This window comes from Prionailurus viverrinus, chromosome B3 (genome assembly GCF_022837055.1).
Source record: "Prionailurus viverrinus isolate Anna chromosome B3, UM_Priviv_1.0, whole genome shotgun sequence".
In the NCBI taxonomy this organism is placed as follows: Eukaryota; Metazoa; Chordata; class Mammalia; order Carnivora; family Felidae; genus Prionailurus; species Prionailurus viverrinus.
In genome coordinates this window covers 137446635-137466619 of record NC_062566.1, presented here as the reverse complement: position 1 = coordinate 137466619, position 19985 = coordinate 137446635, and the positions used below count along the sequence as shown (strand labels likewise).

Sequence of the window (19985 nt, the reverse complement as noted above, 5' to 3'; positions counted from 1 at the left end):
AGGCCCCCGGTGTCCCTTTGGATCAGACACTCCATGCGTGGGGGCGCCTGCCTCCCTCTCTGTAAAGTCGGTCCACCTTCAGTTTTATTTTTGCGTGGTGTCTGTGGGTTCTCGTATCGAAATATGAAGAAGCAGATTTATGGCGGCTGCTGGGCACAAGAAATTAAGTTGACAGTGATGTATGAGAGCGTAATAGCATGATGATCCCTCAGTAGCGCGGCTGGACGCCTCCTGCTTCATTTGGCTCTTGTTAGGATCTGTTAGGCAGCTAAATAATGAAATTCTGCTGACTGATTTCTGTTTTCCCTTTTTCTCTTCTCACCTCTGCTTTCTGAAACTTCTAATTCCCAGACCCATCCTCATGCCAACAAACTGCCCTTGAAGGACGCTTTCACTTACGAGGACTACAGGTTGGTGGGGTGGGGTGTGTGCCTGTGTGTGTGTTTTGGGGTGTGGCGGGGGAATGGATGTGTGGGGGGGGGACTGTGTGTACGCATCTTTGGTGTATGCTGCCTACTGTGTGTGTTGGGGGGTGGTTCCTAAGTGATCTGAGGATCTGGGAAGTGGGAAGTACTTACGAAGTGACCTGCTGTGACCGTGTCAGGCCCCCAGACAGGTCGTCCTGCAGAGGTTCTAATGGACAGCTGGGGTAAGGGTCAGCATTTTAATAACCACGCGGAAGTTGCCTTCACCCTGTGGCGGTCGGGGAGTAGCTGAGGTGGCCACGTGATACTGGAGATTAACGTGTAGTGTGGGGTGGTCGTGAGGGTCCCCCCCCCCACCCCGGTGTTAAATAGACTATTGTGGCGTAAAGTGGGGACTTTTTTGAGAAACGAAAAGATTTAATTGTGCCATGTGATAAGAAAATAGCATGCCACATTTTGTCGATCTCCTAGAGGATTTCTGGTCAGAAAGGAGTTACGTTTGCCACTCACTGAGGCTTAATACAGGTGCAGAGTCAGCGTTCGGGAAAAAGAGGGTGGCATGGGCCCGGGGGCAAGGGTCTCGGCCACTGCGAGGACCAGAGGCCTGGAGATCTCTGTTCCTGGCCCTCCTTCCAGACACCCTGTCTCCCGGGAACATCCCCCGCTTAGTCCTCACCCCTGGATTGTCTGTCTGTCTCTCTCTCTCTCTCTCTCTCTCTCCTTTTCCCTTCTAGGTCCCCCTTCCTCCCCTCAGCCTTAGATTTAATTTTAAATGATGATGAAGGCCAGCCATCACCTGCAGTAATACTCAGGAAGAAGTTTTGACGGTTGGCGAGAAGTCTGACAAACCATAGTTTCTGGTTGAGTTACGACAGTACCGGGCTCTGAGATGTCCCTGCTGTAACCCACCTCTTCCTGTTGTTACAGGTGGGCAGTCTCTTCTGTGATGACGCGACAAAACCAGATTCCCACGGAGGACGGTTCCCGGGTGACCCTGGCGCTGATTCCTTTGTGGGATATGTGCAATCACACCAACGGCCTGGTAAGGACCCCTCTGTGTTGTGTTTCGTGTGGGGTTTGGGGGGGGGTGGCTGTGGTGTGGACATTCCACCGACAAACCAGCCCAGCTTCCTGCCTCCCTCCAAAGGCAGCAAACAGAACCAGCCGGTCACCCCCCACCTACCGCCCCCCCCCCCCCCCCCCCCCCCGCCCCCGACCTCCCGCCGAGAAAAGCTGCAGTTTTTCTCTCTCGGTGTTTGCTTAATCCTGAAAACCAGGGACAAGAATCTTACTCCGCTTTCAGAAACCACAGCGAACTGCATTGATTTGCGAAGCCATAATTCCAGCCTAAACACTCATGTTCTTATCTTATTAAACCACAGACCAAACCAAGGTTTCTTTTCCTTCCTCTCCTTAGAATGCCGATTTATTGAAGAAAAAAACCAAAACTTTCTTCTTTCTGGTTTTTCCTTTTACGGTCCTTGTTTTCTTTGCTGACTATAGTCCCTGTTACGGGCCTTCTCTGATTCCCTGTCCCTTCACCTGACACGATGGCACATCCCTGGCCCACTTATTAACCTGCTTTGTCCGGGAGAAGAGCCTGGTTTCCACTCTGGCGCTGGGGCGTTGGGCCCTTGGCCTTGAGTGTGGGGTAGGCATCGCCAGGTGTGGGGAGCCCCAGGTAGGAGACATTAAGAAAACAGGGGAATTTTATGATGATTGTTAATGGCGACGCATAAAAGGAGGAAGCCCAGGAAGCCGGCTCCCTGTCCCTCCGCATTCTTTGGATCCCCAGCCACAGCGGAGGCTGACACACTCCCTGTGCTGAGATGGTTGTCTGAGAAACATTTCCTGGTATCAGGATATGGAAATATGATCAACTTGAGAATATTTTGAATTTTTCAGCACGGCCCTAGCATACTGGCTTGGTTTTACTTTTTTGTCCATCTTTCCTCAACGTCTGCTTTCTTTGTGATTATTAGCAGGATTATAAATAGGCTTAAAATATGCTGTCAATGAGCATTGCACATGTAACTCCACAAAATGGCCAGAACACATGTAGCACGAGCCAAATCCTTGACGATGGAATACCCCGTGCTAATTTGGGAAGGTCTAGCAGCAAGTAATACTCTTAAATTGCACAGAAAGAATGGTTTCACTCCTGTAATTACATTTCTGCCTTCATTTAGGTATGCTTGATTTAATTAGCCATATTAAGGGACAGCATACTTTATTTTCATTAATGAATAAAAGTTTTCATTCTTTTTCTGTTCCCCCCCCTCCCCTTCAGAGCTATTTTAAACTGTGATTATAAGATTGAAGTTTTCAAAGTTTTCAAAAACGCTTTTAATATTTGACTGTAGCGTTCTCCTTTTTGTTTCCCTGGGTTAGGTCATTCGTTCTCAGACTTGATTGACCATTAGAGGTTTCTCATTTCTAAGATCTGAAAAAGTACACACATTATCGTAAGCAAACAAAATCCGTTAACCAGTGAGATGCCTTTGCAGTCGTGAAATGTGGAGGTTCCCTGCCCCACCAGCACCCAGAGCCCGGGCCCCGGGCCCGTCTGTGAGCGAATCTCTCCCTCCATCAGGTGCGCATTTGTGCCCCTTCACACACTCACGTGCGCACTAGTTTTTGTGTTGCTTTCATATAAGTGGGATTACGCTATTCGCTTTTCTCCAAGAGTTAAAAAAAAAAAAAAGTCCGTTTATCTCAAGATAAAAATAAGGAGTCGATGACAACCACTAACGCTGTTTTCTCCAGTGCAGTTCATAAGGTCCGTGTCCTATCACAGAGCTGGCGATACGTGGCTAACCTCTAGAGGGTTCCGACAGGGTGGTGGTGCTTTTTCTTACGGTGGCCGTTTTCCTTGCATCCCGCACTCCACACCTTGGCTGAACTGCTTTCGATTGCAGTCACAAGACTTCAAGGGAAATTGTGTCTGGTAGAATGTGAGAATCTGTTTTAACACTGTGAAGTTGCAAGGGACCCGAAATTAAGGCTCTTGGCTTCGCAGACAGGTGATTGTCTTCTGTGTGTGTGTCTATCCTGACGGTCGTTGTCTGTCTGTTCTGACGCTCGCCGAGGGAGTAGGTAGACATCTGTAACCCAGCAACGCTCTGTGCTTCTGACAAAAGCCTGGTGGTGGGAGCTGAGATGGGAGAGCCAAGCCCGTGACGGCAATTCCAAAGCGGTAGCAGCAGGGAGACGGGGGAGAAAAGAGAAGGCCGGCTGGGTTCCCGGGCCTGAGGTGGTGGCAAGCGTGAGCTGATTGCCTAGCCACACGGAGACACGGGTTTAGACGAGTTCGTGGGACACCACGTCGAACTGGAAGAAATGCTGTAGCTCTGAGTTCTGGGCGACTGGTTCAGAACTCACGTAAGCAGCAATGTTCCTTTCTCGAGGTTATTCCGTTTGTGTGGAGAACACTAACAAGTGGTTTGTCCGTTCCAGTGGGTGAAGCATGTTGGAATAAGCAGCCCTTGTATTTGAGCGTGTACCTCTCCTGGTCAGGATGGAAGGGCCTTGGGAAATTCAAGCAGAAGCGAGAGAGGCTCTCTCTCAAGGTCTGTTTGAGTATTGAAACCTCTAAAACGTTCAGGTTTACACACGGCTTTTTTTCCAGTCTCAAAATGAAAGCCTGGGTTTTTGTAAGTAGCAGACAAGGCTCCCCGCTCCACACGTCCCTGTTGTACTCCCACCACACACAGGTCTGGGCCCCTGTGCTTCCTCAAACACCGGCACACGCCCACCTCAGGGCCTTTGCACGGGCTCTTCCCGCCGCCTGAAATACATGTTCCTCAGATGTCTACAAAGACCACTCACAGACTTCCTCAAGGAAGGCTGCCCTGGGTCCCCTGTGTGGCATCGCCACGCTCCCCCTTCTGTGAGCCTCGCCGCCTGTCCCGTTATCTGTCTCCCGTATTTCTGCCTGTTTATTTCGGTTTATCGCTGGCCCTTCCCCATCCATCTCTCCTGCTTCCCTGACTTCCCTCCTGCTGTGTGATGCTCCTGCCAGGTCCCTGTGCAACCATACCATGGAGCCGCAGACTTCCAGGGCTGGGGGTCTGTGGGCAGTTCCTACTCCATGCTTCTCAGAATCCCGTGTGAGGTCAGAAAAGTGACTTTGACTTTGGGCAGGAACCTCATAGAGCTGATCTTACCAAGTGTGGAACCTGTTCTGTGAGGGCAAATGTGCCAGATCCCTTGGCTGCATTCATTTCTTGTTGCTTTCGTGTTTCTCTTGGTCTTTGCGGAGTGGCAGTACGATGCGGTTCATAAACCACGGGTTCTGGGGGTCCTGGGTTCAAAGATTGTCGTCACGTGGCCCTCCGTCCTGAAGATGTTATTCCCTAGACTCAGAAGTCAGTTTTTGGATCCACGCTGTTGATGCCTTTTTCAGTAAGTGGCACTTGCGGTGGTCTTGAACTTTGATTCTCTAGGACAAAATGAAGAGATCAAAGGAATTAATGAATAATTACAGACCGTCTAAGAGATTGGGGGGCCGCTCTAAAGGACAGACTTCCGATAAGGAGCTTTTCGTGTAAATTGGGGGCCCTGTTCTTATCCCAGTGGCTCACGCATCAGTGAGTACTGTCAGAGACAGTGTCGGGGGACACGGTTGACACGGGAGCTTCCAGACTGCTCCGGGGGGTGGGTGTGGGGTGGGAGGGTGACAGTACAGGGACTCTGGGAGTACAGGAGGGTTGGGTAGGATGAGGGGCGCTGTCCCCAAAGAAGCCAGGGCTCAGGCAAAACGGGAGCGAAAGGTAGCTCCAGACATGAAGGAGATGGGAGAGTGGCTGGGCGTGGCAGGCGAGTAGCAGGTCAGGGGCCCCAGGGGGACGTGGGCCTCCCCGTAAACTGGCCTCGCTCAAGAATTTGGATTTCTGCCTGTAGGTAAGGTGGATGGCCACGAAAAGGTTTTTGGGTTTTTTTAATGTTTTTTAACGTTTGTTTATTTTTGAAATATAGAGAGACAGAGCACAAGTCAGGGAAGAGCAGAGAGAGAGGGAGACCCAGATTTCAAAGCAGGCTCTAGGCTTCGAGCTGTCATCACAGAGCCCGATGTGGGGCTCAAACCCACAAACCGCGAGTTCATGACCTGAGCCGAAGTCGGACGCTCAACCGACTGAGCCACCCGGGCACCCGCTACCAAAAGGTTTTAAACAGGAGGCCGGCACTGTAGTGTCACTAGGGACGCGGGAGGGACAGTGCTGGAATCTGAAGCCAGCTGCCGATGGTTAGGACCTCAGCCATGCCAGGGAGTGATGAGGAAGGCAAGGACCCGAAGGCTAATTTAGGAGTTCAAGTGCTGGCCTGTAGCGGCACCAGAACACCTCTGTGGCCTGTGTGTCAGGACGTGAAGTGGCCTGGCCCCCCAGGACAGGACAGACTTGGCGGGGGGGGGTTGGGGGGGGTGATGAGATGTGGGTTTCTGGCCTGGGACCCGGTCTGGGGTACTTACTTGTAATGGCCTTAGAGATGCTTACATACAGCGCTCAGCAGAAAGATAGACCACAGCTAAGTTATTTGATTTTCCCTTTGCTTATCTGAAAGTTTCAATTTTTCTAATTTCAGAGTAAAATAAGTACATAGTTTAGAAACAGGCTTTCCTTTTTCCCCGGTTGTTTACCCGATGGAAGACACATGTTAGTTTCTTAGTGGCCAGAGGTGAGAGGAACGGTATTTGGAGTCATTTGGAGTCAGCTCGTGCTCTCCAGGAGACCCTGCTTCCGTCTGTGGGGCTCGCTTTGGGACAAATGGTGACCGTGCTTGAGACCAACGAGGGCCACTCTGTCCACTGTATTTTCCAAAGAGTCAGGTCCTTCCTTCACTCCACGTGCGGAATCTTGTGTAAGAATTTCTGGTGTAAATAGAACTGATTACAATAACCAAGAAGTTGTTTGCAGTTCTGTAGCGCGTGCGGAAGGCGCCCTTTTAGGTACCTTCGGCTGCCTTCTGTCTTCTGACTGCCAAACCAGACCCTCGCGAGCGAGGGCACCGCTCCCCTCCGTGCTCACAGTTGTCCCCCTCCACCCCGCCTAGATCACCACCGGCTACAACCTGGAAGACGACCGATGCGAGTGTGTGGCCCTGCAGGACTTCCGGGCTGGAGAGCAGGTGGGCGGCGCTCACGCACCGGCTCGCGGACCGGGGGCCGGCCGGTGGGCACAGAACTCGTGTTGTGTTGATAAGTTTGAAAAGGGATTTAGCTCGGGCACAAAGTTAGGGATTTGGATTTAGGACCGTCTGGGGAGTACGTCTCGAGACCTGAAGCCGTAAGAAACGTACTGTGCTTTGGGTCCACGGAGAAAACAGATTTAAGTGCAATTATTTGCACAGTTGACCTCGTATTTTCAATTTATTTAAGTGGCAAAATCAAGGGACTCGGGCACCGTACGTCTTTCCACTTTAATCTGCAGATTTCATCTCATGATTTGGGTGGGGGCAGGGGTGAGCCTTTCGGTGAGTTTGAAAATATGCATCCCTGAATGCCTGCTTTCCACCCCTCGGTCTCAGGACCGAGCAGTTACCCCCAGAAAGCAGAACTGACGTTGACCATTGACGCCCCAGCTGAGGCGAAATGAGCAATGCGAGTCTAACGAAGTGCCGGTCGGCCCTTCCCCTCGCAGAAGAGTTAGAGACCCCCTGCGGGGTGCAGAGTTGCCACAGGAACTGGAAATGAGTTTCTGACGGACACGGCCTGAAACTCTTGTTCCAGAAGAGACCCTTGCAGTGGAAGGAGGCGGGGGGACTGTGACGAACTGCCACGTGCAGTCATAACGTGCCGGCCGGTCTCGCCGTCCCGGGGACGGAGAAGGGGCAGTGCGCGCCCCGGCCGGGGCTCCTCTGTGAACCAGGCAGGCCCGCGCGGTGGCGGGAGCAGACGCCCTTCCTGGCCCATCTCAGCCGGTTTGGGGAAGGGGGAACTGCACGCCTTGCTGGGGCTGCAGGAGAGACACGTGATCACGCGAGGGCTGTTTTGTGTGTGGAGTGTGACGTCCAGTTGAACATGTGAGAACTGATCCTTTGCCCTGCTCTGTATTGAGAATGATGTTAAATTTCTTTTATATCCCTTTATTTTTTTCTTTACTGCATCTCAGATTTACATTTTTTATGGCACTCGGTCAAATGCAGAGTTTGTGATCCACAGTGGTTTTTTCTTTGACAATAATTCACACGACAGAGTGAAAATAAAGCTGGGAGTGAGTAAGAGTGACCGACTCTACGCCATGAAGGCCGAGGTCCTGGCCCGCGCCGGCATCCCCACGTACGTACAGAGACTCCCGGCTCTCCCCTGCGCGCCTAGAAGCATTTCCACTTGCACAGTGTTTCGTTGGTGTGTCAGTAGAACTTCTCTAGAGTGGTGTGTCCCCACGTCTGCATCCCTGCTGCACAGCAGATTTAGACTGGGACGCGTGGAGACTTACGGGCGTTTTCAGATAAACGTCAGCGTCGTTGAGGGCGCTCATGGTCCCTTCCAGGGGACACGGCCTGAACTCCTCATTAAGTTAAATAAATACTGTGGGTCATTAGTGTCTTTCACCTTGAAAAGGTTAATGACCCGGATCAATTTGTTTCATTTAATTCTTTGCCACCATTAGTTTCTGTAATGAAGTCATGATCCCTAGTGATTTCAAGAATTTCTGGTTAAATTCTTGAAGATTTTCTCGCATTTGAGGTGCAAAATGATAAAGAAGCCAAGAATTATGATTTATTATTCTCCCGGGAATGGAGGAACCATTCTTAATGAAAATGGATTAACCAGGCCTTTTTTTATTGAACTTGTCAATATTTGATTAATGATTAAAATGTGAACTCAACATAAATTATTGTTAACATTTTTTAAGAACCGTGGGCACACTTAATTCTCTTAGTTGTCACACGCACCCTGAGATTAAGGCTTTTAGAAACTGCCGATGGGGCGGTGACTGCCATCCTCCGAGAGAGGCCCTACCTTCTGCACTTTGCAGGCACTGAAAGCAACATTTGCGCGGTTCGGGTGAGGGGTCGGGATGAGTCACGCGGGTCAGCGCCCCTCGAGGGCGGCCGCCCTCCCCGAGTGTGGAGTGAAGGGCTCTCAGTTGCTGAGAGCAGGTGCCCGGGCAGGGCGACTAATGCTTCTGCCTTTGTCAGTTCCAGTGTGTTTGCGCTGCATTTTACCGAGCCGCCCGTCTCTGCCCAGCTCCTGGCTTTTCTCCGCGTATTCTGCATGACTGAAGGTAAATCATTTCAGGAGGAAAAAAAAAAAAAAAAAAAGATGTTGACTTTTTAAAAAATGCATCAAGTGTAAAGCATAGTGATGCAGATTCAAGATAAAATTGTTTAAAACTAGAGCGCTTTCTCGGGGGAGGGGGGAGGGCAACATTGGAGAAAGAAGTTGATCCGCTTTACCCTGGAAACGTTTTATTAAGTCCTTGATGTGTTGTCAATATTCATTTGTAATAAACAACTAATTCTCTACTGCATTGGAAGAAGAAACATCTGGGATCCTGTAACTGCATCAGAATTCTGTGTTTGCGGAGGGGAGTTTTTGATGTGCTCGTTCTGCAGACAGCCGTATTCCCTGCACCGTGCCCGGGCCTGGGAGTCCCCCCGACGTCATGTGGTCAGCGTGGCATTCGTGGGCCACGGGACCTCCCTGGCTGGCCGACTCTGCTCTCGAGATGTGAAATTGCTGGCAGGCTTCCTAACGTCAGGCATCCTGTTAGGTTAGCACTGAAGAGGACCCTGTTTGCATCACAAAATGTTCTTGTCCGCAGCCTCTCCCTTCAGGCAGAGAAAGAGTTAAATGCACGTATTCAGCATCTACTTTTATGTTTGCTTAAGCTCAGACGTTTGGCCTTTCTTATCCTGACTGACTGTGCTTGCGTTTTCATGTTTGGTCTGAAAATGTCCCCCCACCCCCACCCCAGTAGGCCCAATCCCATGGTCCTAAGGCTTCGCTTTTACTCTTTTTGTTTGTTTTGTTTTTAGTTTTTATTTAAATTCCAGTTAGTTAACCGGCGGTTTAATACTAGTTAAGGGCGTAGAATGCAGTGATTCATCATGTACATGCAACACCCAGTGCTCATCCCAACAAGTGCTTTCCTCAGTGCCCATCCCCCATTTAGCCCATCCCCCCCCCCACCTCCTCTCCAGCAACCCTGTTAGTTCTCTATTGTTAAGAGTGTTTTCTGGTTCCCCCTGCACACACACCTTTTCCCCTTTGTTTTGTTGTTTAATTCCACATATGAGTGAGATCATAGGATATTTGCCTTTCTCTGACTGACTGACTTCACTTACCATAATACATTCTAGTTCCATCCACATCATTGCAAATGCCAGGATTTCATTCTTTCTTGTGGCTGAGTAATATCCTGATATATATATGTACACCACATCTTTATCTATTCATCGGTCGATGGGCTTTTGGGCTGTCTCCATAATTTGCCTGTTGTTGATAGTGCTGCTGTAAACCTCAGGGTGTATGTATCCCTTTGAAGTCGTATTTTTAATTTCTTTTTAATGTTTGTTTATTTATTTTTGAGAGAGAAAGAGAATGTGTGTGCATGAGCAAGAGAGAGAGAATCCCAGGCAGGCTCCATGCTCAGTGCAGAGCCCGACATGGGGCTTGAACTCATGACCGACTGTGAGACGATGACCTGAGCCAAAATCAAGAGTTGGACGCTCAGCTGACCGAGCCATCCAGGTGCCCCTGTATTTTTGTATTCTTTGGATAGATACCTAGTAGTGCAATTGCTGGATCATAGGGTACGTCTATTTTTTGTTTCTTGAGGAACCTCTATACTGGCCTCCAGAGTGGCTGTGCCAATTTGCATTCCCACCAACAGTGCGTGAGAATTCCCCTTTCTCTGCAGCTTCACTGACACCTGTTATTTCCTGTGTTGTTGATTTTAGCCATTTCAACAGGCGCAAGGTGATCTCTCATTGTAGTTTTGATATTTATTTCTCTGATGATGAGCGATGTTGAGCAACTTTTTATGTGTCTGTTGGCCACCTGGATGTCTTCTTTGGAGAAATGTCTGTTCACGTTCTCTACCCATTTCTTAATCGGATCGTTTGTTTTTTGGGTGTTGAGTTTTTTAAGTTCTTTATAGATTTTGGATACTGACCCTTATCAGATATATCATTTGCAAATATCTTCTCCCATTCCATAGGTTGCTTTTTAGCTTTGTTGATGGTTTCCTTTGCTCTGCAGAAGCTTTTTATTTTTATGAATTCTCAATAGTTTATTTTTGCTTTTATTTCCCTTGCCTCAGCAGACATATCTAGTAAGGAGTTGCCATGGCCAATGTCAAAGAGGCTACTGCTTGTGTTCTCTCAGACTTTGATGATTTCAGGTCTCCCAGTTAGGGCTTTCACCCGTTTTGAATTTATTTTTGCGTATGGTGTAAGAACATGGTCCAGGTTCATTCTTTGGCATGTTGCTGCCCGGTTTTCCCAGCACCATTGGTTGAAGAGACTTGTTTTTTCCCATGGATATCCTTTCCTGCTTTGTCAAAGACTAATTGACCATATAGTTGTGGATTCATTTCTGGGTTTTCTAGTCTATTCCATGGATCTATGTATCTATATTTGTGTGAGTACCGTACTGTTTTGATCAATACAGCTTTGTAATATAATTTGAAGTCCAGAATTATGATGCTTACAGCTTTGTTTTTCTTTTTCAAGATTACTTTGGCTATTTGGGGTCTTTTATGGTTTCATACGAATTTTGGGATTGTTTGTTCTAGTTCTGTGAAAAATGCTGTTGGTATTTTGATAGGGATTGCATGAAATGTGTGGATTGCTTTGGGTGGTATGGGCATTTTAACGATATTTATTCTTTCATTCCATGAGCATGGAATGTTTCTCCATTTCTTTGTGTCGTCTTCAGTTTCTTTCATCAGTGTTTTTATAGTTTTCAGAGTACAGACCTTTCACCTCTTTGGTTAGGTTTATTCCTAAGCATCTTATTGTTTTTGGTGCAGTTGTGAATGGGATGAATTCCTCAATTTCTCACCGTGCTGCTTCATTATTGGAGTATCAAAATCCACCTGATTTCTGCACATTGATTTTGTATCCTGCAACTTAACTGAATTCGTGCATCAGTTCTAATAGTTTTCAATGGAGTCTTTTGGGTTTTCTGTATATAGTATCCTGTCATCTGAAAATAGTGAAAGCTTTACTTCTTCTTTGCTGATTTGGATGCCTTTTATTTCTTTTTGTTGTCTGATTGCTGAGGCTAGCACTTCTAGTCTTCTGTGGAAGAGCAGTGGCAAGAGTGGACATCCATGTTGTCTTCCAGACTGCCGAGGAAAAGATCTCAGTTCTTCCCCATTGAGGATGATACTGGCTGTGGGGTTTTCATATATGGACTTTATTGGGTTCCTCTAACCTGCTTTGTTGAGGGTTTTTATCCTGAATGGCCATTGCACTTTGCCAGTGTTTTTCCTGCATCTGTTGAGAGGGTCATGTGGTTCTTCTCCTTTCTTCTAGTAATGCAGTGCATCACGTTATTGATTTGCAAATATGGAACTGCCCCTGCAACCCAGGAATAAATCCCACTTGATCGGGGTGAACTGTTGGATTCGGTTTGCTAGTATTTTATTAAGAATTTTTGCATCCAGTTCATCAGGGATATTGGCCTGTAGTTCTTTTTTTTTGTGGTGCCTTTATCTGGTTTAGGTATCAGTAATGCTGGCCTCTGTAATTTGAAAGTTTTCCTTCCTATTGTATTTTTTGAATAGTTTGAGAAAAATAGGTATTAACTCATTACACGTTTGGTAGAATTCGCCTGGGAAGCCGTCTGGCCCTGGACTCTTGTTTGTTGGGAGATTTTTTGATTACTGACCCAGTTTCTTTGCTGGTTATGGGTCTGTTCAAATTTTCTATTTCTTTCTGTTTTAGTTTCACTAATCTGTATATTTCTAGGAATTTATCCGTTTCTTCCAAATTGCCCACTTTGTTGGCATATAGTTTTTCATGATACTCTCTTAAGATTGTATTTCTCTTAAGGTGTTGGTTTGTTATTTCTTCTCTCTCTCATTTGTGATTTCACTTACTTGGGTCCTTTCTTTTATTTTGGCTAAGTCTGGCTAGTGGTTTGCAATTTTATTTGTTTTTTCAAACAACCAACTTCTGGTTTCGTTGATCTGTTCTTTTTTCGCTTCTATATCATTTATTTTTGCTCTACTCTTTCTTATTTCCTTCCCTGAAGTTTCATTTGCAAGTGTGTGTGCGCGTGTGAGTGTGTGTGTGTCTGCTGTTGTAAACGACCTCAAATCCCGTGCAAAACAGATTGGGTAGGAAGAAGTGAGTGAGAGAGTTAGCACCTAACTGAGCAAACAAACAAGCATTCCTCTGAAGAAGGCTGTCCGGGCACTGGGGAGAGGGCAGTCTGGTCCGCAGAGGTGAATTGTGGCCCGCGGTGGTGGGGTCTGCTGGGCTCTGCTGTCCTTGGCCCCCTGTCTTCACATCTGGATGCCCAGTCCAGGCTTTGACGTCAGGACAGACGTGGAAGAAACTTAGGCCCCAAACACGTGATTTCGACACCCAACCACAGGACCCAAGGTGGGGGGTGGGGGGTGGTGGATGGAGCTTGTCCCTCAGAAGCGGCCACACTGTCGAAGGCCCAGCTTCCAGTGAGGTTTTCCTTTGGTGGTGGCTCATCAGTCAGTTTAGCGAACACCAGTGAAGGGTTTCCCATGGGCCTGTCCCATGTACAGTAAAGAGGTATAAAGGTGAAGGTCACCATTCCGATCCCAAGGAGACTTATAACTGAGAAAAATGACAGTGATGCTGATCCCTGTAATGCGTGAGCACCTGCTGTATGCCAGGCGCCATGCTACATTCTGTTAGTTGTCGTCAGGCTTGTGAGGTGTAGGGCTTCGCGCTTGACTGACGTGGAAGCTCCGGTTCCAAGGGATTGAGTGACGTGGCCCTGAGCTGGCAGACGGCGGCCCGAGTCAGGACCAGCTCTTCTCCCTGCAGGGCCTGCGCCCCGGGCATCCCACGTGGCTCCCGCTGGCGTGCACAGAACATGATCCATGGAAGAGACACTAGTCGTCCAGGGGTCTGGAGGAACCCGCGGTTGACATGGAGGCAGGCTGAGCAGCAAGGGCACCGGTCGCTGTCGGGGGTGACCTAACGTGACTCCCGTGGTAGCTGGGGGAAGGCACGGAGGCTCTGTCAGGGCTGCGTTCTTTGTTGGCTGCAGGGAAGCATAGGGAGGAACCTACTCTTGAAGCCTTTGGTCGCATGGTGACGCTGTTGTGTGTCCCCTCTTGGGGGTGTCCTGTCGCCAGCAGTCCCCAGTCTCTGCTCCTGCCCCTCACTCAGCTTGCCAGCTTGGAGGGCAGAACGTGCGTGCGCGTAGGAACAAATCAAAACTAGCGACCTGAGGACTGGGGGGAGCTTCCGAAAAGAAACGCCTACCACCAAGGAAGCGCGTCTTAAACGGTCAGCACTTTACCCAAAATATAAACTGGAGGATCCAAAATCTAAAAATCCTGAATTTTCTCATGCCCTTTTGCTAACAAATGCAACTTCATAAATTTCTTTTTTGAACGTTCGATTAACTTCTATTCTCTTCAAAAAAACCAAAAAACCAAACTGCTTGAATCATCTTAGGTCCGATGATTCTCTGTAGTTTCTCTTTAGTCCTAGAAAGACAACTTGTCATGTCAAGACAATTGCTATATTATCCTTTGAATTCCTCTAACTAATACTAATAAAAGTTCAGTTTGCTGGCAGCAGAAGTTCTCCAATTTGAATTGTAAAGAGTGACAGCTGTGGGGCATTTTGCTCTGAAAGAGATACTGGCTCATAATTACATAAGAAGTACGGGGATATTTCTTGAGCGTGACTAGGACGGGCATATTTGGGTCTTTTGAAGATAATGTGCCAGGAGATGAAATGCTCAGAGCAGTTGCTGAATTCTTTCCTCCTCTTACATATATTTGAAGGTAATTGAGATGTTCACTTGTGTTTACTTGTAATTTCTATTTAATTCCTGACAAGGGAGGGATCTAGGCACATTTTTCATTAACTAAGGTTTTTATAGTCCATTCTCTTGCTTCTTTCAGCTCGGGGTTTGCGTGTTAGGAGGTAAACAGCTTTGTCAGGTCAACTACTGGCATGAGCGTCGTTCTGACTGACACAGAGAAGGGTCACTGGATTCTTGTCCTATTTAACGCGTTTTTGCTATTTACATTGTCAACCTAAATGTCGTTTTGACCCCGTGGGTGTGACTGAGCTCACGGTTTGTGAGAAGGGTATTGTCAGCATGAGGGCCGTGTCCCTAGAGTTTGTCCTTAAAATGTATCTCGTGAGACTGTGTAAAAGCTCTCGGCGTCCCCCATAAAAACGAGCGACAGTGCCGCCCCAAGGCTTGGTCCGGACTCCAGATCAGGAGGACCCCCCCCCCCCCAACACACACACACACCCCTCCCGAACCTAGCCCTGACTCACCCTGGAGAGCCTAGCATGGCCCGGCCCCGCCCCCTCCACCAGGGAGAGCTTTCAGCCACAGGAGGACGATGTCATCGGGGAAGATATTTTCCAAGGTGGGTTGCTTGTTAAATGAGAAGCCGAGAAGCCGTGCTGTTTCTTCCCTAACAGATGGCTGTTTGTGTTTCTTGCAGAAGAATTGAAAGAACATTTGCTGGGAGATAATGCTATAGACAGAATCTTCACCTTGGGTAATTCCGAGTATCCCGTTAGCTGGGACAATGAGGTCAAGCTTTGGACATTTCTTGAAGATCGAGCCTCGCTTCTTTTAAAAACCTACAAAACAACCATTGAGGTAATTAGATCGAGTAGATGAGGAGTTGAGCTGTGTCGTGTTGTTAAGGGTTTCTGATGAGAGATTCCTTCCTAAATGTCAATTACTTTCTTTAGCAAGATCATTGGGCATCTGATCTTTGTCACTCAGCTTACTAAGGTTTTTCTACTTACCGTATGTATACCTGCCAGAAGAATCGCATTGAGGCACTGTTGATAAGACAGATTTGAAAAATTTTTTCACCACTCTTCTGTCATTCTGAGTTTTCATTTGTGCTTTTAAAGCTAACCTTCGCGTCCCTAATTTCACATTCACCCAACCAGCTGCCAAGCCCACTGGGCCATCAGTGCACAGGACAGACAACACCTCCTAAAATCGGCCGAGCTCGCTGTCACATGTGGTGCAGCAGGCATGAGATTTAGGCTCACCGTTTTCATCTTAGGGTCATTTTACCAGGGTGGAATTTAAATACAATAAAATCGGGGCGCCTGGGTGGCTCAGTCGGTTAAGCGTCCGACTTTGGCTCAGGTCATGATCTCGTGGTTCGTGGGTTCGAGCCCCATGTCGGGCTCTCTGCTGACAGCTCGGAGCCTGGAGCCCGCCTCGGATTCTGTATCTCCCTCTGTCTGTCCCTCTGCGGCTCATGCTCTGTGTGTCGCGTTGTCTCAAAAATAAATAAATGTTAAAAATAAATAAATAAATAAATAAATACAATACAATACAATACAATACAATACAATCCACACTTCTAACGTGGACGTTCTGCTAGAAGCCCACAAATCCTGCAGCCACCACCACAGTCAAGTTCCAGAACCTTCTGTCACCCCTAACACCTCCCTCGTGCCCCCATCCCTGGCAGCAACTGACCTGCCTTCTGTCGCCACGCTTTTGCCGATTTAGACTTCTCAGAATTAATCTCGCTCTTTTTCGTTGGCCAGGAAGACAAGGCCTTCTTGAAAAACCACAGCCTTTCTGTGCGCGCAACAATGGCCATCAAGCTGCGCTTAGGAGAAAAGGAGATTTTGGAGAAAGCGGTGAAGAGCGCGGCCGCCAACCGGAAGTACTACCGCAAGCAGATGGAGGCGGGGGCCCCGCTGCCCCGGTGCGAGGAGAGCGGCACGGGGGGCGCCAGGCTGCCCTTGGCCTTGAGGAGCCTGGAGGAGGAGGCCGGCGCCCACGAGGCCCTCACCCTGGCCGAGGCCGTGGGCGGGGCGAAGGCCGTGGAGAACGGGCTCGTGAACGGCGAGAACTCTATCCCCAACGGGACCGGGGCGGAGAAGGAAAATTTAAATCGGGAGGAAAGCCGAAGAGCGGCCGAGGGCACCAAAGAATCTTGTGCAGACGGCACGGAGGGCGCCAGGGAGCAGCAGCCCCGCGGAGGTGCCGTCTGCACCGAGCTGAGCTGAGCGGGAGTTCATGGACCGTCCAGTTGCATCGCCGTGCTCCCTTGTTCACGTTTTTTCTTTCCGCAGAGAGGAAAATATGTTTTTGCTGCTTTATATAAAAATGATTTTTTTTTAAGTTATTTAAAAAAAATCTAGCTTCCCTTTTTGATTAAGATAGCCATCTTGCTTCTGGGCAAAACAAACAGGTTGCGGGGCCTCGACGGCAGACCGGGCAAGGGGTGCTTTGGCAGCCCCTGTAGCCCCACTGTGGGCACCCGTGTTTTCTTCCCGGGGCCGCACGCGGGTCGGCCGTCAGCCGTGCTCTGGTGGGCCCGGCCCCCTGCCAGCCGCGGCGGCAGCCTCTCTGCCCCCCTGCCAGCAGGACGGGGTGACGCACTCCGGGTGCTCAGCGCAGGCCGGGCTCCAGGTTTGGCAGCTCGAGGTTCGGGGCGACATCTTTTTTTTTTTTCCCTAAAATAACACCCCGGTACTGAAAGAAAGGTTAAGGTGGCAACCTTATTTTTAATAGTTTTAAATGTTGGTGATAATCCTAATTATATAAATACACACACACACACCACACACAGCCCTAGTGATTTCTAAAGATTGGTTTACCTTTTGTGTTTGGTTTTACCGTATGAAGAACTTGCCCCCTCTCCTTGAATCACCGTAGGACATGCATCCTCCTCCTCATTTTAAATGTTGGCTCTGATTTTAACGTGGTGCGTTTGATTTCCCGCGTCGGTCACGGAGGGTCTGTGGCGGCGGCGGGGCCTCAGCTCTCCGGGGCCGTGTGCACAGCGAGGCGGCTCCCCGGCTCTTCGGTTTTCACAAGCTAGAGATTTTCAAAGCTACACTTTTGAGTAAAAAGCCTTATTAAAAGGAAAACATGATTAATACTTTTGTCTCTTCCTTTCCTTGGAGTGGGACAGGCCCTTCGGACTGAGCTCTGATGCAAACCATCCTGCTTTATCCGCGGAGCTGTTGGGAAGCTGCCCGGCGCCCGATGTCCAGTGCTCTGCTTGTCCCGGGGACCCAGGGTCGCGCGGGAGGCCTGAGGTCAGCCCCTCTGCAGCCTGTGAGGGGCTGAGCTGGACACAGGCAAAGGAGTGCTTGAGGTTGTGGGGGAGGTGAAGGCTCAGGCTAGCGTCCCCCGAAGGCCACTGGCTCCCGGGTTACAGGTTGCCAGCCTTCCTCCACTACGGGTTTTCACGCTGTCTCCAGGGTCCTGACTATTAAGTTCTTTTGGAAAACGCTGTGTAAATAACCCAGCCGCTTCGGTAAACGCTGTTGTGCACAGGTAGTCTTAAGGACATTGTCTGTGTCTCTCCTTGGAGAAGACAGGGCTCTGCAGATAAATTGCTTAATTCCGCACCGAGGATCCGGAGTCTTACAGGGCTCAGGAGGTCGTTGAATGCGAGGGGCAGGTTTCGTCTTTACAGGTGCTTAGCGGCATTCATCAGCGCTGACGCCTAGAACTCTCCTGCGTTGTTGGTACGCACTCAACTCCAGCTTATTAATAAGCTCACCTGTGGTGGCGAACTCCCCCATCAGCCTTGCATCTGAGACACTTTACCAAAAGTATGAAGAGCCTATAAAACGTACATATTTCCCAAAGAAGCACCGTGGTATTCGAGGCATTTTCTACTCTGGATAGGGAAGTCCCAGAGATTAGAACTTTAACGACTAATTTGTCTGTAGATACATTTTCTCATGGGTTTAAAAGTGAAGTCTAGTATCCGATATCTCCTTGGAAAAATTACATACGGTTCAGATGTAAAGTAGTGTCGTGAGACAGGATAGTTGTCAGAATATTTCCTGGAAAAGATACGAGTCCAGATGGAGCTCACAGAGCCCTGGGTGGAAATCGGGCTTCAAGTTCTGGCCCTCACAGCACTGCTGGTGGGTGTCAGGCCCTTCTCTTCACTTACTTGGAAGGTAATTATCAGAAGTCCCTGCTTAAAGGGGTGCCTGGGGGGCTCAGTCTGTTAAGCGTCTGACTTCAGCCCAGGTCATGATCTCGTGGTTTGTGGGTTTGAGCCCCGTGTCAGGCTGTGAGCTGTCAGCTCAGGGCCTGGAGCCTACTTGGGTTTCTGTCTGTCTCTCTCTCTCTCTCTCTCTCTCTCAATCTCTCTCTGCCCCTCCCCTGCTCATGCTTTCTCCCTCTCTCTCTCTCTCTCTCTGTCTCTCAAATAAACATTAAAAAATTAAAAGTCCCTACTTGAAAATTTGGAGACTGTTCATTCTGTCAATTAAATCCCCATCAACAGGTGTATTTGTTAAGGTTATCAGACCAAAAAGTGATTATATAAATTAGGCCCCCAATCAAGGACAATCTTTGCCTTTGTGACATAAAAATGGGGCTGGTAAGAACAGAACTTTTCCACGTGGAAAGAAAGATTATCTGTTGAACAACATCGCTGCCCCAAGTTGGGTGGCCTTGCCCTAGAGTGGCCTGGAGGCCACAGCACACATTAGTCTCCGTCCTGCCCCATTCCGGCTCAGCAGACACAGTGCTGGTCACAAACACTCAGAGCCACATCCTAAGCATTTGAAAATTGAGGAAAAGTGATTAAATTGGCATTGAAGAACCCTCATTGCCATCTGTCATGAAAATAGACCTTTCTCTCAAATCATTTTAAAGTTTACTTTCTTCTTCATGCTTTTGGATCGGAGGCTGTTCAGGCTAGTCATTGGAAAAATGCCAGCCTTTGCTACTGTTTCTTAGCTTTGCGTGTTATTTGTGTAAACACTTAGCAATTAGATTTCACCAGCCTAGAAAAACTACCCAGTTTTTCCCACAAACTGGCAATTGGCAGGTGACTTCCCCCAATAGTTTCTAGACTGGGCTCACTAAAAGATGTATTTTTATTTTTTTTTTTTGATAGAGTAAGGCATTAAAAATATTCTCAGGTTAAAAAAAAAATATTCTCAGGTTCTCCATACAGTACACTGGGTTATGCTAAATTAAGGCTTCCTTTAAAAACAGGGAATTTTCTGCAAATCATTCCTTGTTGCATTTTTTGGTGGTTAATATGTATATGTCGGAGTGAGAGAATTAAAAACAAAGAAATAAAAACGAAGAAAGTACCTGTGACTTGAGCTTAGAACTAAAATCGGACTGTCCGTAAGGAAAATGAGGAGTCGGAGTGGTGGCTGATTTGGGGGGTGAGTTTCAGAGAGCCCAGATCTTTAAGTGCTGTAACCATGGCTACGGGAAGAAGCTTTTTATGTGATATATTATGCCATGTTCGTATTATTGATCTGGCAAAATGAGCGTGTTCAATCGGGTCTAGCTGATGCCCTGAGCCAAGATTTGGGCTCACTCGAATTTGAATGTCAATTTCAGGCAGCTCATTAGGGGTCAGCCTCCTGTTTGAATCCGCAGCCCCTTACATAATG

At 48.4% G+C, this 19985-nt stretch overlaps 1 protein-coding gene across 2 annotated transcripts in view; it reads left to right on the top strand.

Moving 5' to 3' along the window:
- SETD3 (SET domain containing 3, actin histidine methyltransferase) overlaps positions 1-17480 on the top strand; it is an 80191-nt gene extending 62711 nt beyond the window's left edge. The window contains exons 7-13 of one of the 2 annotated variants that reach the window (XM_047862225.1): positions 352-410; positions 1353-1467; positions 6477-6551; positions 7535-7701; positions 8568-8653; positions 15059-15219; positions 16137-17480. In XM_047862225.1, the coding sequence (XP_047718181.1) occupies positions 352-410; positions 1353-1467; positions 6477-6551; positions 7535-7701; positions 8568-8653; positions 15059-15219; positions 16137-16604 (1131 nt within the window). In that variant the 3' untranslated portion in view covers positions 16605-17480. Of the gene's footprint in view, positions 1-351; positions 411-1352; positions 1468-6476; positions 6552-7534; positions 7702-8567; positions 8654-15058; positions 15220-16136 lie in introns of those variants that run through there. The other variant, XR_007152901.1, reaches the window with a different exon arrangement.
- The last annotated feature ends 2505 nt before the right edge of the window (positions 17481-19985 follow it).